Source organism: Podarcis melisellensis, assembly GCF_964234715.1.
Source record: "Podarcis melisellensis genome assembly, chromosome: 5".
Taxonomy (NCBI): Eukaryota; Metazoa; Chordata; class Lepidosauria; order Squamata; family Lacertidae; genus Podarcis; species Podarcis melisellensis.
Window position 1 is genome coordinate 68585323 of NC_138537.1, and position 21839 is coordinate 68607161.

At 45.2% G+C, this 21839-nt stretch overlaps 1 protein-coding gene across 1 annotated transcript; it reads right to left on the reverse strand.

Moving 5' to 3' along the window:
- Positions 1-2491: 2491 nt before the first annotated feature.
- NPFFR1 (neuropeptide FF receptor 1) lies at positions 2492-18240 on the reverse strand. The gene is made up of 4 exons (XM_081911640.1): positions 17504-18240; positions 14252-14563; positions 6022-6121; positions 2492-3438 (listed from the first exon to the last, which is right to left on the reverse strand). Exons 1-4 carry the CDS (start codon positions 17517-17519, stop codon positions 2547-2549), a joined length of 1320 nt encoding a protein of 439 aa, XP_081767766.1. The 5' UTR covers positions 17520-18240; the 3' UTR covers positions 2492-2546.
- Positions 18241-21839: the final 3599 nt, after the last annotated feature.

A 21839-nucleotide genomic window follows, 5' to 3' on the forward strand; every position in this document is an offset into this window, starting at 1 on the left:
AAACACTTTGATTCAGCAAATGAATTCTCTTCTTGGGTTTGCCTTTGAGCTTCAATGATGCTTTCTTATACAAACATGCACACCCTCCATTTTCTTGGTTTTTTTATTCTTTAAAATGTAGGGTTAATGAAGGATACAAGCCATGTATTTGAAATGAGTAGAACTGCCATTTTATTTTATTTGATTTGAAACCACATTTTTCTTCCTGTGGCAAAGAGCTTCATCTGCTGATTTCTGTAGATCAAGCTGCTGTTAAAAAGCAGGACAGTCTCTTTATTTTATCATTTGGCAACCTCATGTGGTAGAAATGTATCCCTTCCTGAAATGAAATGAGGATGTCATCTCTTCTCCAGGGTGGAATCTACACACATATGAAAAAAGTTTTGAAAAATAAATTGAATTTTGCATAGCTCACTATCGCCGTCTAGTGTCATATTTGTATATTGCACTTTACAGCACAGCTATATAATGTTTTGTTTGCAGCTGTGTAGCTGAGTCCCCAGTGTAACAATTAAGGAACAACAAGCTACTCTGCAAAGTTGTGTGGAAGGTGGGCTAAACATTTAAAGTCAGCATAATAAAATTAACGGAACACTGCCTCAACACCCCTTCGAGATTTTTATTTTTTTAGTGTATCAACACCAACAAACATGCAGGTAGAGGTAATCTGACAGGTATTATATACCTGGACTTTCAAAAAGCTTTTACAAACTCTTTCAGCTAAGGTTCCTAAGGAGACTTAGTAACTGTGGGAAAAATAAACAGATAAAAGTACAGGTAAGTCCTCTAATGGGCATACACCAGGAAGCAGGGGTTGTGAGGAGATAGATAATTTCCTTCATTGTTAAAACTAAGAGACAGATTCCTCTAAGAATATGTTTTGGGCCTGGTGTTTTTTAACTTATTCATAAATAACACGGAGTCAAGGCTGAGCAGTGAGGTAGATGACACCAACTCGGTCACAATCTCTCCAAGAGAGTGAATGGGCAACAAATTGGCCAATGAGATACACACATCAATAGTATTCAAGTTTAAAGTGATGCATATTAACACAAAAAATCCCAACCAAATCCCTGACTGGATCTGGCTGTGCTGCCATCATTTAAACTTGGCTCCTGGCAACATAAATAAAATGGGTACCCCACACCCACCCCAATAAACTGGGAACATGAACAACATTCTCTGCCAACACTGTAGGTTTTGAAATTGCTCCTCAAAATTTAATATATGCTAGCTGGGAATCTCAGATTCCAGAGACACCTTCCTACAAAAACAAAGTAAACAACAACAACCAAAAAAAACCAACAACCCCAAACCCTGGCATCTGATCACATAGAAGCAGCAACCGTGACACAACAGTAACATCTGAATCATTCTCGGGCAGTCTCACAAAAGTTAATGGATCAATTATGGGGCTGTTATAGAGTAAGTGAATGGTCTGCATGCGTGTGTGCTCTAAATATTGTATCTTCCTGTTTCCTGAATGGAGGCTTTTCTTCTTCTCACTTGTCACTCTTACCTTGCTTTTATTGTTGAGGTAGCACAACAAGCAGAGATGAGGTTGCTGACCAGTCACAGCCAACTGCGCTTCTATTTAGAAATCTAGTTCAGAATAATTGTTCTGTCTGGTTCCTCTTTAAACACAGGCAGGGGCATGTTACCCATAGACGTTAGTGGCACGGGGTGCCAGGGCACCAGATTTTGGAGGGCGCCACAGGCTGAGTGTCTGGGAAGGAGAGTCAGGGCGTGCTCCCTTCCCCGCTCTGGGGCAGCCCTCTCCTCTCCTCACAGCCACCCATTGGAGTGCGCTGCATCTGGCTCAGGGATGTCCCCTCCTGCCGGGGCTGCCTGGGCGCCTGGCGGGTGCAATCGGGGGTGGGCGCGGGGCAGGGCAGGCATGTCTCTCCCACCCCTCTCTGGCTGCATCACTGCCTGCATGCCTCCCTGCGGAGTCTGCAGGTGGAGCAGGGAAGCACCCGGTGCCGAGTGAGGATGGGAGAGCGACAAGCCACCTGATGTGCTTGCTGGTCCTACTGTCTTGCGGACTTCCCTGGACGGGGGCAGGTAAGGGTGCCGGGCACTTAGAGGGAGGCTTCGTGGGAGGTCGTCTGGGCTGCGATCCGGGAGCCTCTTACTTACATGCAGCGCGCCGAGCACGCATTGGGGACCACGCGATGTAAAAGAGCCGGACCGAAGTCCCCCCCCCTTAAAAAAAGTTCAACAACTCTGTGAGATATGCTTAAGACGGCCCTGAACACAGGCCTGAATCCCAACACCTCATCTGGAATATATACAAGGTTCTAAGGGGAGGAATAAGCATGTATAAATTGCAGCGCTTTATAAAAACTGGTGCATGTCATACCGAAGTATCAAAACCCAGGATAAGAAGAGGAAGTTCCACAAATGTCAAGTCCTTTCACTTAGATATCTACACTGACAATGGGTTTTGGTCTTGAAAAGCTTACTGGAAGTGGATTTGGCTCACATGCTGTGAAAGTAATGTAACGATATATTGTATAATCAACCCATCAGCACCTCAAATATCCTTAGATATCCCAAGCTGGGATACTGACAGTTTTGGGGGAGCAACTTTTGCTGTCAAAGTCCTCCACCATCAGACCATGGTGAGCTACCCTTACGTTCCTTGCAGGATACAGCCCTGTTCTCAAAAGGCTACTCTGACCAGACTCAGAGGGCTGCGCTGAGTCACTGCCTTGGACTTCGACAAAAATCCGATTGCGTGCCCCAAAAAGCAACCCACTATTTGTCCTGTCAGAATAGGTGTTTTTGTGTTCTGTTTCCATGGAGCAGAGCTGGACTTGGAAGGCCTCCTGGAATCCTCTCCGGAAGTTCTCGTTGAAGTACCCATAGATGATTGGGTTGATGCTACTGTTAAAGAAAGCCAGCCAATGGGCAAAGGGGAAAAAATAAACCGTGACGAGGTTGAGTTGATTCTCGGTGAGGTTCCCGTAGTCTGTCAGCAGCAATAAAGTCCAGAGGGGCAGCCAAGAGAGGGTGAAGAACAATGCCACAATGATCAACATGTTGATAACTCTGATTTTCCTCTTGGACACTCTCCTTCCTTCGTTCTCCTCCGACTGGGAGCCTCTAATACTTGCGGATGACTTGAAGAGTTTGAAGGCAATCCGAGCGTACATAATCACAATCGAGGTGAGAGGAGCCAGGTAAATGTGAGAGAAAAGAACGGTTGTGTAGATCTTGCGCATCTCCTTGTCCGGCCATGCCTCCCAGCAGGTGTAGAGCGGGTAGGAATTGTTGTAGGCATCTAGCATGAAGTGGTACTCATCCCGGGTGACAGTCAAGGTGACTGCAGAGGGGCACATGATGATTAAGGCTAAGACCCAAATTATAATGATGGTGACCAGAGCTTTCCTTAGGGTTAGCTTCTGCCTGAATGGGTACACGATACAGCGGAACCTAAGAGAGAAGAAGGAGAAAGCAATATATTCAAATACAACACTGGAAAAGCTATGAGAAACAAGCATTTCCTTCATGGTCTGTTGAGAGACTTGTGGGATGTAAGGTCCTCCATGGGACATACCAGGAGAGGCGGTCCTGTAGGTACGATTTTGAGAAGGCAGTTTTCCTGCATGACGAATTAATAACAACATGAGAGAAAACTGCATCTCAGTCGTGGCTTTCTACTTTTCTAAAAGGAGATGATAATTTCAGGACAAAACGTCATTAAAACAAACTTCAATAGACCCCCAAAGTTCTCATTAGCAAAAGCAAACATGAGCAGCTTGTGAAATGAAGGCTGCAGCCAGACCTCAGTCAGGGGAACCTGGGCTCAGATTCTTGCCCAGACATGATATGAGTGGCCAATCAGCCCAAGCTACTTCACAGGGTTGTTGTGCTGATAAAATGCGGGGAGGCAAAACTATTTCTCCCTGAAGCCCTTGTTGGGAGAAGGGAGGTGTTATTCTAATTTCCACCCCACTTTTCTACCAAAGCATTCAAGGAGAGTTGCAAGAAGTTAAAAACAATGCAATGTGTGATAGATCCTCAGAGACAGTGGGTTATAGAGAAAGTAGAAGCAATAAAAATGTTTAACATAAATAATAAATGGATAAAATGTTATCAAAATTATATATGGTATCATTGTAACATTTTCCATAGTTGACGGAGAAGATTATTTTGGGGCTCTGCATATGCCTTTGATGGGGTTTTAAAAATTGTTGCTTATTTACTGTGTTGGCTATTATTTATTATCAATAATAGCTAATATACTGTGTTGCCGACAAAGGTCTGTATAGTTAAAGCTATGGTTTTCCCAGTAGTGATGTATGAAAGTGAGAGCTGGACCATCAAGAAGGCTGATCGCCGAAGAATTGATGCTTTTGAATGATGGTGCTGGAGGAGACTCTTGAGAGTCCCATGGACTGTAAGAAGATCAAACCTATCCATTCTGAAGGAAATCAGCCCTGAGTGCTCACTGGAAGGACAGATCCTGAAGCTGAGGCTCCAATACTTTGGCCACCTCATGAGAAGAGAAGACTCCCTGGAAAAGACCCTGATGTTGGGAAAGATGGAGAGCACAAGGAGAAGGGGACGACAGAGGACGAGATGGTTGGACAGTGTTTTTGAAGCTACCAGCATGAGTTTGACCAAACTGCGGGAGGCAGTGGAAGACAGGAGTGCCTGGCGTGTTCTGGTCCATGGGGTCACGAAGAGTCGGACACGACTAAACGACTAAACAACAACAACAAAATATACTGTGTATATGCCAAAATGGTTTTGAAGTGGTCTGCAACTATAAAATCAATAAACAAAATTCCATGCGTAATGAACCAAAACATCCTTAATTAAAATATACAGTAAAACAAAAGCCAGTTAAAAAGCCAGCAGGGAGGGCATTCTGCAAAACTGGTGCCCGCAGTGGGGGGGGGGGGGAGGGAAGCCTCCTCTGTGTTACCACAAGCCAATCATCACTGGGTCATGACAAAAGTAACTGGTTCCTAAAGCTGGTCGCAAGGCTGGGCAGTGGAGGATAGCCTTGGTCCAAAGTTATTTAGGACTTTGTATGTAAGCAGCAGGGACACGGGTGGCACTGTGGTCTAAACCACTGAGCCTCTTGGGCTTGCCGATCAGAAGGTCGGTGGTTCGAATCCCTGTGACAGGGTGAGCTCCCATTGCTTGGTCTCAGCTCCTGCCAACCTAGCAGTTCGAAAGCATGCCAGTGCAAGTAGATAAATAGGTACCACTCCAACGGGAAGGTAAATGGCATTTGCGTGTGCTGCTCTGGTTTCAGTGTTCCATTGCCCCAGAAGCGGCTTAGTCATGCTGGCCACATGACCCGGAAAAACTGCCTGCAGACAAAACGCAGGCTCCCTCGGCCTGTAAAGCGAGATGAGCACCGCAACCCCAGAGTTGTCTGCGACTGGATGTAATTTTTAGGGGTCCTTTACCTTTACCTTTTTTATGTAAGCAGCCAGTGGCGTAGCGTGGGGGGTGCAGGGGGGCCAGCCGCACCGGGCGCAACATCTCGGGGTTAGGGGGTGCAAATCCACGGGTTAGGGGGCACAAATTACTTGCCTTGCCCCGGGTGCTGACAACCCACGCTACGCCACTGTAAGCAGCAGAACCTTAAAGTTGGCTTGATGGCTAGAAGGCAGCACAGTACAGATCCCTCAGCGCTGGCATGGTATGGGCCCGATAAGGAGCATCACCCAGGCTGTGGTGTTCTGTACTATCTGCAGGTGTCTGGGCAAGCTGCGAGGGAAGCCACACGTCAAGCACACTGCAATGGTCCAGATAGGAGGTTGCCAACATATGGGTCGCAATGGCCAATGACCTGACCCATGAAATCACACCCTTTTTTTGTCTGCATGAATTCCTGTTTAATTTTTTTTTAATATGCTGTATTTTTCCTGTTCTTATATGGAATGTTGCCTTTGTGTTAATGATACCATTTACTGTTTTTATGCTGCATGTCAATTTGAGGCTTTTAAAAACACTAAGCGGTTTATAACCGGTTTGAAATAAATAAAACAAACCTACCTTTCCACTGCAATGGCCACCAGGGTGAACACGGAAGAGGAGACAGACATCCCTTGCACCAAGCCACTCATTTTACACATGGTGATGTCAAATGGCCAGCCTGGAATGATATGCAGAGTGTCAACTGCAGTGCATTTCTTAACATTCTAGACCTCATGAGAGGTAATATAGCAAACACACAGTGATCGAACCCGAGCCTTCTCCGAGAGCTGCTAAACCACGTCTAGTTTGGACGCCAAGAATCGGAAAGGATTCTGGCATCATGCGGACTGACTCCCCAAACATGCAACAATATTGTAATATTTATTGGAAACGGTGGGAAAAAATGTTTTCTGGGAAACGACCTGCAACCAGTGTAGCCTGACCAATGTGACATATAACCATTCACTGACAAATAAATGCCTCCAAGTTATTCACAAGTTGCAAGTTAGCATCAAGTCCCTGTGGGAGATCCCATGTCCATGGGAATCACCATTCGGCCGCGGCAACCCCATCACGATTTGTTTCTTTTCAACCCAACGTTTACCCACGTTTCTCTCTTTTTCAAAGATGGGGATTTCATACTAATTATAATATCCTATTGCATTGCTTGGCCAACAAATTTTCTTTTCAGTTTCCCAGGCTCAGATCCAGCAATAAGAAAGGTGCCAGCAGACCCTTTCAGTGGCTTCCTCTGCACTTTCATTCAGCATAATCCCATTTCCCATAAGGACTCCATTCCCTGTGTTTATGGTGTCTATTTTAAATTATGTTTTTAAAAAATCATACACATTTTGTGTTCAACATTAGCTTCAACCTTCTACACTACAGGGTAGTTCTGTTCCTTGAGGTGGAGTAATTTGGATTATCTACTTTAAATGCCCAAGTGTCCTGAGGCAGGACTTATCTATCTTCCTGTAGCAAGCAGGACTGTGTTGCTCTTTAGAAATACAGTGCTCCCAAGCCTGTAAGCATGCTGCGTTAGGCCTTTAATGTTTTCAGCTTCCTCTAGATGTCTCCATTCACCATACGATCACAATCCCATTCATTTCTGAATAAGGCAGATTTGTGCAGGGCACCAGAGGTAGCTGCATGTGGTATCACTGCTACCCATTTAGAACTTCCTACTGTCAAAAAAGAAAAAGATTGACATCTCCTTCAAGAGAATGTGCAGAACAACTCTCCTACCCACAGGCACTTGCTGTTCCCTTCTAACACAAGTGTCTTAAATGATGGGAGATATTGATTGATTAGACATACTCTGATCAGTAGAGAGGATATGGGCAAAGCTTTCTTTTCTTATTTGGAAAGTATTTTCTAGCCCTTTGGACTGAAAAGATTTGAATGTGCAGAGGCAAGCCTTAGCAAAATCTCAGAAGCAAAAGGAATTGCTGCGTAAGTGCAAGGGGGCAGGATTCCAGCGTTGCAATTGCACCGCTCCTTTCCATGCCTAGCAGAATCAGAACATATGCATAATGATGCTACTAATTATTATTTGTATCAGAAATTATGCAAATGTGCTTCATTTTCATCATATATGCTGGTTGCCGATTGGAACGACGGGTGTAAAGTTCTGCAGGAAACGCCAGAGAGCAGATAGTAAAGAGAACTAGCTAAATAGGGGAGTGAGCCACACATTTAAAAATACTTTCACAGCTCTTGCTGCAAAATCTGCACTTGTTTTGAGAACAAACCTCTTTTTTGCTTTACTGCTGTGATGGCTCTCCATTGACTTCAGCAGCAGAGTGAATCCTCAAAGTTACTGGTGCATTTAGGCCCCCCCCCACTTGACAGCTATAAGTGCTCAAGGTGATAAGAGGGTAAGTGGACAGTTGTCGCTTGATGAGGAGGGGAAAGGTATACTTAGAGGCAACATACAGACAATCGATCATTACAGGAGGGGTGGGGGACAGAAGGAAAGCAGGAGAACGGACATAATATTTCAGAAATCTCTATCTCCAAATGACAGCTTTTAGACCCAGAATGTTCAGAGACAGACGTGCTATAGAACATAGAAAACTGGCAAACTTTATGTCCCTCCAGCTCAGTATTTTGTCTCTAGGGACTCCTTGTAGGCCTCCAGAATCTCAGATGCATCTCTCTCAGTCGTACCTGGAGATGCCTGGGCTTTTTGACATGCAGAGCAGGTGCCAAACCACTGCCCTACAACCTTTCCTTCCCATAATGAGCTGCCTTGTCAGACCACTGGTCCATCTGCCATGACATTATCTACAGGATAATGTCAAGCAACTCTCCAGGGGTTTGGAAGGTTTTTCCCCCTCAGCCCTACCTGAAAATGCTGGAGATGGAAACTGGGTAGATATTCTATCTGCATTGCTGTGGCCTGTAATTGGGAATGGTGCTAGTAGCCGTAAACCCCAAAGCACAAATTGCTAAATTAAAAAGCATTCGAGAAAAATCATTCCACTGTGTATTATTTTATTTACTATAGACCACAGGCTAAACACAGTGGAGTTCAAAGCCTATTTTTCTGTTAGCAGAACCGTCATGTTGGATCGACTTCCCTCAAGGGCAGTTTGTCCATGATGGATCAATTTTTTTCATTGCAGTCCAATTCACAGCCTTCAGAGAACACAGGCTAGTTCCTGCAGTGCCCTCCCATTTCACATAAGGCTTCATGTGTGAACTTATTGCGCACCCAAGAACATTTCCCAGAATCCTCTGCAAGGTGTTACTGTTGAATGGTCAATGTGAACCAATGTGGAATGGGTTCTCTGAAGCCAAGAAATGGGGAAAGGACTGGGAGAGGCTGATACGGTAAAGCAGGGGAGGTGAACCTGAGACCCTCCAGATGTTGTTAGACAACAAATCTCATAATCTGTGACCACTCGTCATGCTAGCTGGGGCTGCTGGGAGTTCTAGCCCAGCGACCTCTGTTGTAGAAACACAAAGACCATATAAATAAAGGAAGAGCTTTGACATCTACAAGGAAGGCACCATCGTTAACAGCAAGTGGAGGTGGCAATGGGGAGAAGCTATTTGACTTTCCACAGATCAAGAGCAAATGAAAATGTCAGCAAGCCCAGGGAAGCTTCTAGCTAAGACAGCTCACACTCAAGACTGGAGTAACTTTTTAGAGACAGACATAGCAGCTTAAACAACAGAGCCTCACTCAAGGTACATACCACCACTTAACCACATATTTATTTACAGTCACATAGGATAAATTGTTTTGTTTTGTTTTTAATTCTCCAATAAGCACCTAATGGCAACACTGCAGGGCATTTGAATTGGTATCCTGACTTTCCAGATCTTAATGTGTAAATAAAACAAGGTATCCAGTGCTAATCTTACTCAGAGTGTACTCACTGAAGTTAATGGGCATGATTAAATTAGGTTCATTGATTCAAATGGGCCTACTCTGAGGAAGACTAGCATTGACTACCACCCATAGACAGCTGGATACATAGGGTGGAATTCAAAGAATCCTTTCTTTTCCTCAAGCATTCCTGCTTGCCAAAGTGAACTATCCTCTCCCCCCCCCCCATGCTATTCTGGGGGTTCTCCTGACCCCTCCCAGAGCTAATTTCAGGGGTGTGGGTGACAAGGGGGGAGGGAAAGCCCCACTGTGCAAGTGAAAGTCATTGTGCACAGCTTCCAGTAACAGGTTAGGTGAATCCCATCCTTAATTCACTAAAATCAGAGAGGGAAATTGAAGCTATCCTCCCCTGGGAGCTGGGGAAGCAATAGCAATCTCGTAACTGGCATGTAGCTCATTATTCTGTTGATTAAAAGGATACAGTGTGGAATGGGGTCTTTTAGGCATAGCTCTGAAGTGCTAATAGCAGTTCAGAAACATAAATATGATTTTAACAAATTAAGGTTTTCAGCCGTTGACAGGGCCGCCCCGGCTGAGTCGGAATGTGCCTGCCTGCTCTGCATAATAATTAGTCAGAAATCTGATCTTGTTTTAAGTACAAATTAGCTTACAAGAGTGCAATGCCAGGGTTACCTACTGCAGCAAAAACAGAGATAGAGGCAGCCAGTAGCGTAATATCCGTTTCCAAAACTCCTTTGTATCTTTTTGTGCTCGTCTCTCAGGCTCTTAGCACTAGCTGCTTTCCGTGGTGAAAATGGGCCTGCCTTTGCTCCTTTTCATTTGGACAGCAGAAATGTGAATCATAACATAATTTCGGAACGGTGTTTTTCGAATACACATACATGGAGCATTAGCTTTAAGCATGCAGCTTGGCTTCTTTCCTATTGCTGCTTTCAGGATTAAAAACAGCAATGGCTCAGTCCTGCAATCCAATCCAAAGTCCAGTCAGAACATCCTTAGATTTGGCATTAGGCAGAGCTCAGACTTGCCTAAAGAGAAATATTCAAGGGTCATTTACAGTGAGGTAAGCTCTACTGAGGCCAATCAGATTTCTCCAGACTAACTGATCAATGAATTGCCCCCTAACTGGTTTCTGGCATGCTGCTATACTGACATGCTCCACTGGAATGAGGAATTATGCTAATAAGGTATTTGATGTTTGGGCAAAACATCTCAGGCATTTCCATATCTTATCTGCAGTTCTCCATAAGTAGTAGCTTGCATCTTAACCTTTTATTATCACATTTCCACCTCCTTGCTGGTTAAAAGGGATAAGAAAAACAAATCGCTTGTTGACAGCTATCTCCCAACACCATTTCACTGAATATTCCAGAGTCTAAGGAATATTAGACATAGTAAGGTCTATGAAATATTGGCTGAGATTCAGAGATCTGCATGGGCTTCCACACGTGACTTGCTTCAGCCTGGCAGAATTGGTGGCTCCTTCTTTGAATGCATGATGGTCATGCCTAGTATGGAATAAGAAACCATTTTGGTTCTGCATGTTCCTTAGCAGATGTTAGACTCACAAGTTAAATTTGACATCAGATGATTGAATGCTTTGAACTCCCAAAGTTGGGTTTTCAAAGCACTATGCAGAACTTTTAAAGAACCCCGAGCAGTGCTTTGAAGCACCTGAGGCTTCCTATTGTTATAAATATTCCGGGGGGGGGGTCGGGACTAAACCCTAGAAATTAATAAATCATAAGATTTTGATTATTTCAGATATGAAAGGAGAAATACAAACCGCAGAGGAATTCTGGAACTAGTGTATGCAAAATGACCTGGCCATTAAGAAACAACACAGGACCATTGGCAATGCAAGAGAACTGTCCTTTCCCCCTTGCCCTGAGGTGTGAACAGAGACTGGAAGTTGGAAAGGTTACTGGGGTAACAGGGTATGAGGTGAAAGGAAAAGTTTTTAGCAGGGTGTTCTGTGAAGGAGGAGGAGGAGGAGGTGGTGGTGGTGATGGAGGAGGAGGAGGAAGAAAAGATTGGGATCCATATTGGGCAGGCTGGCTGAAGGCGGGCTGGGAGAGATGCCTTGAACTCCATGGCTGTGGAGGACAAGCCCCTCTTGAAATGGCCATGCTGTAAAATCTAGGTTCCTCCATGCAGACTAAAGGTGTAAATAGGTGAATGAACCATATTTCTGCCAAATTGTGGTTTCTGCCAGCTCTACAGCATATATACTCCGACCTGCAATATGAACGGAGCCGGGTTTCCAAAGCTCCCAAATCAACAAAAGATCTTAAGGGAAGGGAGGTGACTCAGCAGTCAGGAAACAATTACGTTACAGTTTGCACACAGATAAATGTTTTCTGTTGATCACACTGTCTGGAGCTTCATTTCTACTAAATGTGGATGTTGTACATTGTAAAAGATGTTGCTCTCCACTGAAATGAATGTGCATGTTGCTGCAAGAAGGAAAGAATGGCTGGCAGAAGTTCAATTATGTCCCCTGACATTCAAATCCTTGAGCTATTGTTTCTTGAAAGAGGCAGACATTACTCGTGCTCTTTTAGATTTTGTTTTTCTCCACCCTGCCATGCCATGTCCCCCCCGGCTGTTACAAAGATGCTAATGCTTGCAGAATGTGAATTTCTAGCCTCCCATCTGAATTAACAATCAGCCGCTGAACATCCTTGCTATCTTAGACTTTGATACGACCCAGAAAACCAGATTTACTGTTTAGAGATGCTAGGGCTGGCCCAAGGTATTTGGGCCCCTGAGGCGAACCCCCCAATGGTGGGAGTCCTCCCACCAGGGAAGAAGGGGTGAGGAGAGATCAACACGAGGAACAAGTGGGGAAGAATGATCAGTGTTGGGATTTGCTGCCCCTGGGGATCTTGCTGCCTGAGGCAGATGCCTCACCTGGCTTCATAGGTTGGCCAACCCTAAGAGATGCTTTCAAGTACAGGAATTTCACTCCCAGAATTGTTGGATAGCAGGCAGAACAGACTCTGTTGGGGTAATGCTATAATCCATAGGTCTGGGGATCATAGAATCATAGAGTTGGAGGGTTGGAAGGGATACAATGGGTCAACAAGTCAGGAAGAGAAATAGAGTGGTTGTGGTGGTGTAGTTCAGGGTGCCATTATGGTTGCCAAATCTCTGGCTCCAAATGAACCAGTTGCTGCTCTGCCAAAGGCCGACACCTTATGCCCTATCCCCATTGGGTGTGAATTAGGAAAAGTGGCTCTGGAAAGAGAAAGGACTTTGGGGACATAGCTCCTGCTGCAGTCTTTGGGTGTCTATATGGCTATATGAGGAATGAGAAGCATTATCTTTTCTCACGAATTATGGTCTTGAGGAACACTGGATAAAATCTGCAGAATTCTTGGACTGGGCATGCCTACCATTCAGCGAACAGAGAAAGCCTTGGCCAGAGATGGGACAGAACAAAACTGGAAATCGTGCTTTAATAAAACACAATTAAATAATAGAGTTGCTGATACTCTCCTTATTTTGCAAGAGCCAATGGTTGCAAGCCATCCTTGTTCAGAGACCCTCTGTCAGCTCTTTGCTCCACTATTTCCACTATCTTCCCCTCTGACTACAGAGAGCACAAAGACATAAAGCTGTCAGGATTAGGAATGTCATGAAATCTGTGAAGTCCCAAAACTAGGTGCTTCAGTTATGGGTGTAAAAAGGCATTGATTTATGTTCTGCCTTCAATTTGTTGCTGCAGCGCTGTTTCCATTCCACTGCAGTTTGGCTTCTGACTAATATTAAGTTATCCTTCTTCCTGTCTACTATGGTGAAATTATGTTTAATGAATTATGTTATCATTATGTTACACCACACCATTTATTTTAATGCAAAGGAAATGAAGTGCAAGTTCCAAGGAGTGTGTGTCTCATCAATCATATATTATTTGTCTACTGCAACAGTGAATACTGACCATATTCACCTGATTAATTTCATTCTGGACATGGTACAAATAAGCAAACACCAGCAGTTTCTGCAATTGGGATTTTTCAGCATCCTTAACCTCAACACAATTTGCAGGGCATAAGTACCACCATTTGGTTGCACAAACATGTTGCACATGTTAAAGAACTGAAGAGGATAATCCCTCTTTGGGGAGAATCATAGCAGAAATTATTATTGGAGACTGTAGCCCTATTTTTCCAATAACAAAACCAAGTTGTTCTGTGCGTGAATGGAAAAAAACAAACCTCATAAATCTCAATACTTCTCATTATGTCTCCCAGTGAAGTTAATCTGTGAATACAATATCTGTCCCTCTACCACCAGTATTTGTCACAGGAACACCAGCTGCCTTAGCTCACAAAAGAAAAAAGATAGACTTCAAAATGGGGAAAGTCTGCCTGAAGAAAATAATTGCATTCTAGGAAACATCTGCACAATTGCATATTCTGTAATTTTAAGGTAGTCCTATTGGAGACACTAAATGGGTTCCAAAACCAGCAAGGCCCAACATTTATAAATATAGTGGTACCTCAGGTTACAGACGCTTCAGGTTACAGATGCTTCAGGTTACAGACTCTGCTAACCCAGAAATAGTACCTCGGGTTAAGAACTTTACCTCAGGATGAGAACAGAAATTGTGCGGCGGCAGCGGGATGCCACATTAGCTAAAGTACCTCCAGTTAAGAACAGTTTCAGGTTAAGAACGGATTTCCAGAACGAATTAAGCTCTTAACCCGAGGTACCAGTGTAAGCTTATCAAACAGTCCTAATGGCATTGGAGACTTGTTAGCATTTCATTTGTTAGTATTACCTTCTGTATCAGAGACCATATGCCTCTAAACACCCAAATGCTTCTCATACGCATCTGGCTGACCACTGTGGGAAAAGGATGCAGGTCAGCATAGGCCTTTGGACTGATCCAACAGGGCTCTCTTCTTATGTTCCGATGTGTTTGCACTTTGTTCTTTCACTCACCTGTAATCAGGTTGTCCACCAGGGTGGTCGGCATGCAGAAGATCCCCACCAAGACATCACTGATAGCCAGGTTGAGGATGAATATGTTGGTGACTGTTCTCATCTGCCGATTCTTCAGCACTATGAAGCACACCAGCATGTTGCCGACCATGCACACGAAGAAGATACAGACGTAGGCAACAATGAACATGGCGGCCACTGGAGAGGAGTGCTGATAGTAGGAGGAGAAGGTATAGTTCCCCCTATAGATCTGGCTGCGGCTTTCATTCCTGGTGAAGGATGGGCTGCTGTTGGTAGGGCAGGATGTGTCACCTGGGTGGATGGGTAGGGAAAACCCAAAAGAAATGAAAGATAAATTTGCAATTCATTGGTTTGTGAAAATATGCTCTTGTAAGTATTCACGTATATCTAAACACTTTCACAAGTGTACTTGAAGTGGCCTGCATTAAACCTACAGAAAACTACTTCAAATCTAGTTATAAAAATATGCTTAAATCACAACAACACCATTAAACGTTAAAAACAGCAACTGAAAACAAAGCTAAGCTTGTGGTGGCACACCAACCACATACCTATTGAGGTTTACAGGGAGCTTAGCTGTTTGGAATAACTGAAATAATATTGTTCTCCCCCTGCACCTACTGAGGTGTTGTTCTCCCTTCATCTTGCTTCCCTGCAAATTAGTTCAGTTATTTTAGCTCCTCTTCACTTCAAGGCAATAAGTGATCTCGACACAAAGGTTTCGGAACTCAAATGGAACATGAGAATCCACTACTGATCCCTCTATGGTCACCACTGAATGGCAATGGTTCCTTAGGGTTTCAGGCTGGGTCCTCAGCCCTATCTGGAGATGTTGGGGATTGAACCTAAGACCTTCTGCTGATGCTCTACTTCTGAGCTACAGCCTTTCCAAAGGATCTTGTTTTTGGGAGGCATGTGAAAATAGAACCAACAACCATAGTCCAAAGGGGAATGGGCTCCGACCTAAAAAAACTCCAAGGAAGGCAACTAACTCCAAGATCATCTTCACACCATAAAGTACTATGATGCCACTTTAATAAGTCATGGCTACCCCCCCAAGGAATTCTGGGAGCTGTAGTTTGTTAGGATGCCGAGAACTACAATTCCTGGAGTTCCCTGTGAAGAGAGATTGTTAAACCACTCTGCAAATTGTAGATCGGTGAAGGGAATAGGGAATCTCCTAACAACTCTCAGCACCCTTAACAAACTACAGCTCCCAGAATACTTGGGGGGGGGACACACAACAACTGTTTATAGTGCTTTAAATGTATGGTGTGAGGAATGTGCAGGAATGTGCAGTGCAACAACCTCATGTGGCAATAATGACAGCTCTGCTAACCCTCTCTAGGTCCAAAGCACATATCTTAGCTTTGTTTTGCTTTTGTTTTTAGACAGAAAACTTGTTATTGCTATTATTATTAATTATTATTATTATTATTATTACTACTACTATTACTATTACTATTACAACTACTGTTATTATCTGCACTGCATCAAATGGTCCAAGAGATGGTTACAACAATTTCTAATACAATATTAAAACAATCTGAAACAAACCACATGCACAAGAATAGGGTAAATCCAAAAAACATACAGCTCAGGTGATAAAGGCCTGGTGAAATAAGTGCCTCTTCAGCAGGCAAACATTGACCAGCAAAGCTATTCATGTATATGAAATAAACACATCTTTTTATTATTTTGAAAGGCCCTCGGTGAAGTAAGAAGTGGCTGCATTTTACAACAGAACAACAATAACAACTTGTCTTTGGCTGTTTATTTCTAGTTGACCTCCTCTTTAAAAGTCACAATGAAGTAGCCTCTAGTGCATGAAAGCATATGCCACAAACAATTTGTGAGCATTTAAGGTGCCCAAGGTAGACTCCTATGGTTGCTGTCACTGAGGGTCTCCTTAGTTTCTGACACCTGGCCAGCTTCTTCCTGGGGAGAATCTTCTGCTTCAGGTGCGAAAAGGACTTGGCTAATCTTGGGTGCTGCTGTGCATCGTGACTTGAGATGTGGGAGCTACTTATTGTTCCACCTGAAGCAGCAAAATGTCTTAGGTCAGTCCTGCTGGCCGTATAACACCTACATCATGTCCCTTCCCATTAGAAGTTAGGAAGCCATCTCCTGAACTACAGCCCCATTACGTAATTTGAAAATCTTCTGCTCTGTCAGCATAGAAGGTTGACTGCTTCACCGTGCTGACTGGGGCTGAGGGAAGCCGGAGTCCAGCAACAGGCGGAGGGCAGCAGGTGTCCCCATCCTTGAAGAATTGTGAAGGTACTTTGTGTGCCAAGATCTGGGGAAATCGGAAGCCATTTTGGTACTAGCGGATGGACGCAACAGCAGAGTGTTCTGAGGGAAGAGTGAGGGGGAAAAGAGAGGACATTTTCCTCCCCAAAGAGAAAACGAATAGTAGGCTGAGACATATTGCTCCCTGGCACAAACAGAGCCTACTGGCCAGATCAACAGTGGCTAATCAACCCAGTTATGGGGTCTGGAAGCAGACATTGCATCCATCCCATGACATCCATCCTTGTGCAGACAACAGGTTCCCCCCTGTTCCTGGTTTGGCATGCAACCCTGCACCATGGAAGAAGGGTTTCATACGAGCAGGCTCTTTTCCTCCCAGGACTTCTCCATGGTGAATGCCAGCAGCCACGTGGACTCCCCTGGTCCCCATCAGCTGTGTGGACTCAGGAGATTTTAGGGCGGTCTGAAGCACTTCACAAATCTTGCAAATCTTGGGTTACAGCAAATAACCCAAATTACTGAGATGGGACTCCTTGATTCTGGGGCTTATAAAACAAAAAAAAGCTCTTGGAGACCCCCTGGAAGCACGGATCAGAGCCAACTAAGAAACGAAGTGTTCAAATCAGCACTACAGGGGGCATTGTACAGTTGCTTTGATATGTAAAAGAGCATTTACAAAGCACTGGTTACAGAAACAACAGGTGCCTCCCCCCTCCCCCCACATCCCTTCACTAGCTGTTTAGGTCATTCAGAATAATGCATGTTTTGCCCAGGGGAAACAGCAACAAACAATCAAATCAAAAAGTTCTTCTTGATTGTTAGGTGATCACACGTAACTACTTAATCACACAGAGACTGGATTAGCAGCATGAGAAAAATCTACTTAATTGTTTTAAAAAATCAGCTTTGGAGAGCAGGTCTTAAGCAAACCAAGTTTTATTTTATTTTTCTTCCAAATAAAGAATCTAAGCTCCTTACCTTCCTCATCTTCCATGATGCCGTGAGTCTCCAGCTTATTCTCCAACTATATCTGTGGGGGGTTGAGTTTTCGACAGTGGACCAGAGTACTGTATTCAAATCAGTCCCGCTCTGCAACGTTCCTTCCTCTAGTCTTAGTCTTTCTCTCTCACACACGGTAATAAGTCAGTCATGCTATTTCAAGGGAAGAGTATTCTGGCCTGAGAGTCGGCTGCTTGCACTTAAATCAGTGGCCCTGCAGTTTGGAGAGCTTACGTTGCTTTCTCAAAGATGCTGCTTCTTTCTATAATACCCCTGTTTCCCCAGGTCTGCCTCTCTGCTTCTGTTCCAGTACGATGGAAGCAGTTTTCAAGATCAGGCACTCTGCAAACAGTCGTTGGTTCAAGATCTCACTGCAGGATTTTCAGTGAAGCAAACACGCAGAGATTTTGCAAATATTCAGTTTGCCCTTATTTGGTTTTTTCCTCTTTGAGAACACACACACTTCAAGGATGCCTTTTTGGAAAATGTTCCAAAAGACTTGTTGGCGTCAAGTTTCTTTTGCAATGGTTTGGGTGTAGGTCCTCTCTAGTTACCCCAGCTCCTTCTGATGAACAGCTCCAGAATTATCTGCTCTGCAGCAGGTGGAAATTGGAGGGCTGTTTGCAATCCAGCTGGTGACCGAAGCAGATGCTGCTAACTGGCTTTGCTCAGTGCCTGAATTTGCGCGCGCTCTCTCTCTCTCTCTCTCTCTCTCTCTCTCTCTCTCTCTCTCTCTCTCTCTCTCTCTCTCTCTCTCTCTCTCTCTCTCTCTCTCTCTCTCCCTCTCTCCTCCCCCCTCCCTTCAGCCTCTGCTCCTTGGAATCTTTTCCCACCAACTGACTTCACTGAGAGGAAAAACTGGAAGCTGCTCTTTTCAGCGGAGGGGGGGTTGTGCCTCTCCCCAGTGCTATGGTTACAACAACACCTGGCAGAGGCACACAGGCAAACACCTGGCCCAGTAATTACTGGACTGGCAGGAACAGACTGGCAAAGAGTGGAAGAGAGGTTAGAGGCCACGCACACCGAGGAACGAGGGAAATCAAAACAAGCCCACTCTCCATCAGGTTTCTCTTGCTCCAAAATGGACATCGTCTGCCCGTTTCCCTTGCCCATTTCACTGTTAGCCCTATTCAGGTAGATCTGAGTCATATTTGCAGCTTTCTCTCCTGGGATCCAGAAGAACCATTCCCAGCTCAAGGGCCACACCCTCTCAGGGCTCCCGAATGGTGGCAATTGGTTGGAATTGACTTCCTTTTGCAGCAGAGATCCCTCTGGAGGTGTAGGGTCACATTTGTTTTACCTGCCGACTTGCATGGGCAAGAATAAATGGGCAAGTCCAGGAAGAACGTAGGGAGGCAAGCAGCATTATATTATCCTAGGAACAGAAAGAACTGTCTTATACCAAGTCAGAGCATCAGTCTATCTAGCTCAATACAGCCAACACTGACTGGCAGCAGCTCTCAAGAGTTTCAGACCAGGGACATTCCCAGCCCTGCTTGGAGATGCCAGGGATTGAAGCTGGGACCTTCTGCACAGAAAGCGATGCTCTGCCACTGAGCTGCAGCCTTTCCCCTGGAGAGCAAATCCACTGCCCTGCATCAGATCCCACAGAAAGATCCCCAGATGCTTTCAGCTTAGAACCACCAGCCAGTTTTTCCTCTGCCTTTTCCTGTCTTTCTCTCTGTGCCCCAAGCAACGTAATTTCTCTCTCTCACTGCCTCCAAATCTGCTTCATACCTCAGTTCCAAAAGCACACCTTTCTGTGGGGTGGGGACAGGCACACATCACCTTCTCTGGTCCCAGATGGGCTTTTCCATGCCAGCGGCTGGTCCCATATTTGGGAGATGATCTCAGACAGAGGCAGGTAACTTTCTCGGCCCCTTTGCCTCATTGCTTGCAGGTTAGTCTAACTATGGGGGCTTGCTTCTGGGGCATGCCAACTGCACAGGCCCAATCCGTGGTGTGGTGGTAAACAGTGAAGTATGGGTTCTCTTCATAACAGCCCCCAACATAGACACAACCCGTAGGCGGTCACATTCCCATTCCCCTACAATGGCCAAGAGCTCCCTTTGAAGAAGGCTTGATTGTTAAATCACTCTGTCAGGGAAATAGAGGTTGTCATAACGAGTCTCAGCACCCTTAAACTACAGCTCCCAGAACTCTTTGGGGGAAGCCAGGACTGTTTAAGCTGGTTGAAATGGGTTGTAGAGTGGCACCTCAGGTTACAGACGCTTCAGGTTACAGACGCTTCAGGCTACAGACTCCACTAACCCAGAAATAGTACCTCGGGTTAAGAACTTTGCTTCAGGATGAGAACAGAAATCGTGTGGCGGCAGCGGGAGGCCCCATTAGCTAAAGTGGTACCTCAGGTTAAGAACAGTTTCAGGTTAAGAACGGACCTCCACAACGAATTAAGTTCTTAACCCGAGGTACCATTGTATAGGGTATTAGTGGAGGGGTACGATGCTCTTTTGGGGGTAGTTTGTCCACCTTTGGTTCCCCCCCCCCCGTACTCAGCTCCCACCTGCAGCTCCTAGAAACTGTCAGCATGCGACAGCGGCCACACTCTGGGAAATGGCTTTAACTAGCTGGCTAAACCAGGTGAGGGGTAGCCAAGGGGTCTCAAACCCTCAGTGAGTTAGGGACTTCCCCTGCATGCAAAAACAGGCTGTGGTGGATTGAGTGGACAAGACCACTAGTTACTCCAACGGTCAAGAAGGCTGTTTCTGCATGTGCTGTAGAGGAAAGTTGAGGGGCAGATGGGGCTCAGCCCCATGGGAAAGTAGCCCATCTAGGAGAAGGAGAGCTCTGATCCTAAACCTCTGCTTCCTTGTGGGATATCTTCGGAGTGAAACTCTACACAAATCTGGAGTAGAGTCCTGAAGATGGTTGGATGGTGCCTTGTAGGCCTCCTTCCGGCAACTTCTGCAGCCAAGCAGGTGCCAAATGTATTTCTCTGCTTTCCTTCGGGCCTTGTCAGTGAGGTCAAGAGGGGGGTCTTGTCATCTGGGCAGCTAAGGACCTCCATACACATTGCTTAGGTTTGCACCCTGGGGAGGTCACTTCAGTGCTGCAAATGCAGCAATTTGACTTCACCCCCAGAGGCACACTCTATTGTCTCTCGAGACAGATGGATACCAACACATGTTGTCAATGTGTGGTGTGAATCTGACAGAAGACAATACAGCAGAAGTGAACTGTTGACCGATGCAGACCTTACAGCTCTCATATCAGCCCAGCTTCCCCCTCCCCCCTGCCTCCTGCTTTGCTTAACATCCAACCCAATGAAGGCTGTGCATAAACTATGAACCTTTAAAGTGCCTTTGGAACACATCCTTTCCCTCAATGAATTCTGGGACCTTCAGTATCCTAGGAATTGTTGGGAATGGGAACTCTGTGAGGGGCAAACTGCAGGACCCATAATTTTTTTGAGGGAAACGACGTACTTTGAAGGTGTTGTGTGTATGCGGCTGTCAACTTCTGGAGGACTCAAAAGCTCACTTGCTGCTTTGCAACATTCTGCTTGGTCACAATAAAAGGATTTCGGAATTCCTCAAAACCGAAGTGGCAGTTTAAACCATAGCTGTGCATGCTAATGTAACCTGCCTCTTTCTCTGCTTGGCTTATTGTGTGGGGGTGGGGTGGGGGGAAACAACCTCATTTGGCATGCAAGGGAATGGCAAAAAGCACCCCAGGAGATGCTATCATCGTTCCCAATGTGAAATAAGTAGCAATACTGTCATTGTCCTAAAGTACAAGCAGAGACAAGGGAATAGCATTCCTGCAAGCAGCTGGCCACATTGGATTCCCTACAGAAGCGCCATTATTTCTCTCTCTCTCTCTCTCTCTCTCTCTCTCTGTGTGTGTGTGTGTGTGTGTGTTTCAAACTGCAGCATCTTTCTCAATGCCCCCCAAACCTGCTCCTTTTCTCTGTTCCCAAAATGCTTTTGTTGTGCACTCTCACACGTACCTGAAGACCAGTCCTCGGCTGAAGGGGAAAGGAGGGGGTTGTTGGGCAGAATGAGTCACCTTTCCTAGTTTCTGATGGGTTTCCCCATTCAGAACGTAGAGCTGTGCGTCATTGTTCTAAGCAGTCCTGCTACGTGAATCTGAAAGGAGGCGGCGTGCTTCACAATCACAGCCTGCCAAGAGAGGCAGGCTGTGATTCTACCTGTGCCTCAGGAGAACGTAAACAGTAGCAGCAGCAGCAGCAGCAACGTCACCACAAGACGGAATTCAACCTTCCCTTTCCCTCTCTTTCTGCCTCTCAGGAGAGCTTTTGTGATGGCACCTCTCTTACTTCCTTAAGAGTCCT

Coding starts and splice junctions, on each gene's coding strand:
- NPFFR1 (XM_081911640.1), bottom strand. Junction 6,122..14,251: donor GGTGGACAACCTGATTACAG/GTGAGTGAAAGA, acceptor ATATCATTCCAG/GCTGGCCATTTGACATCACC. Junction 3,439..6,021: donor GTGGCCATTGCAGTGGAAAG/GTAGGTTTGTTT, acceptor CTTCTCTCTTAG/GTTCCGCTGTATCGTGTACC.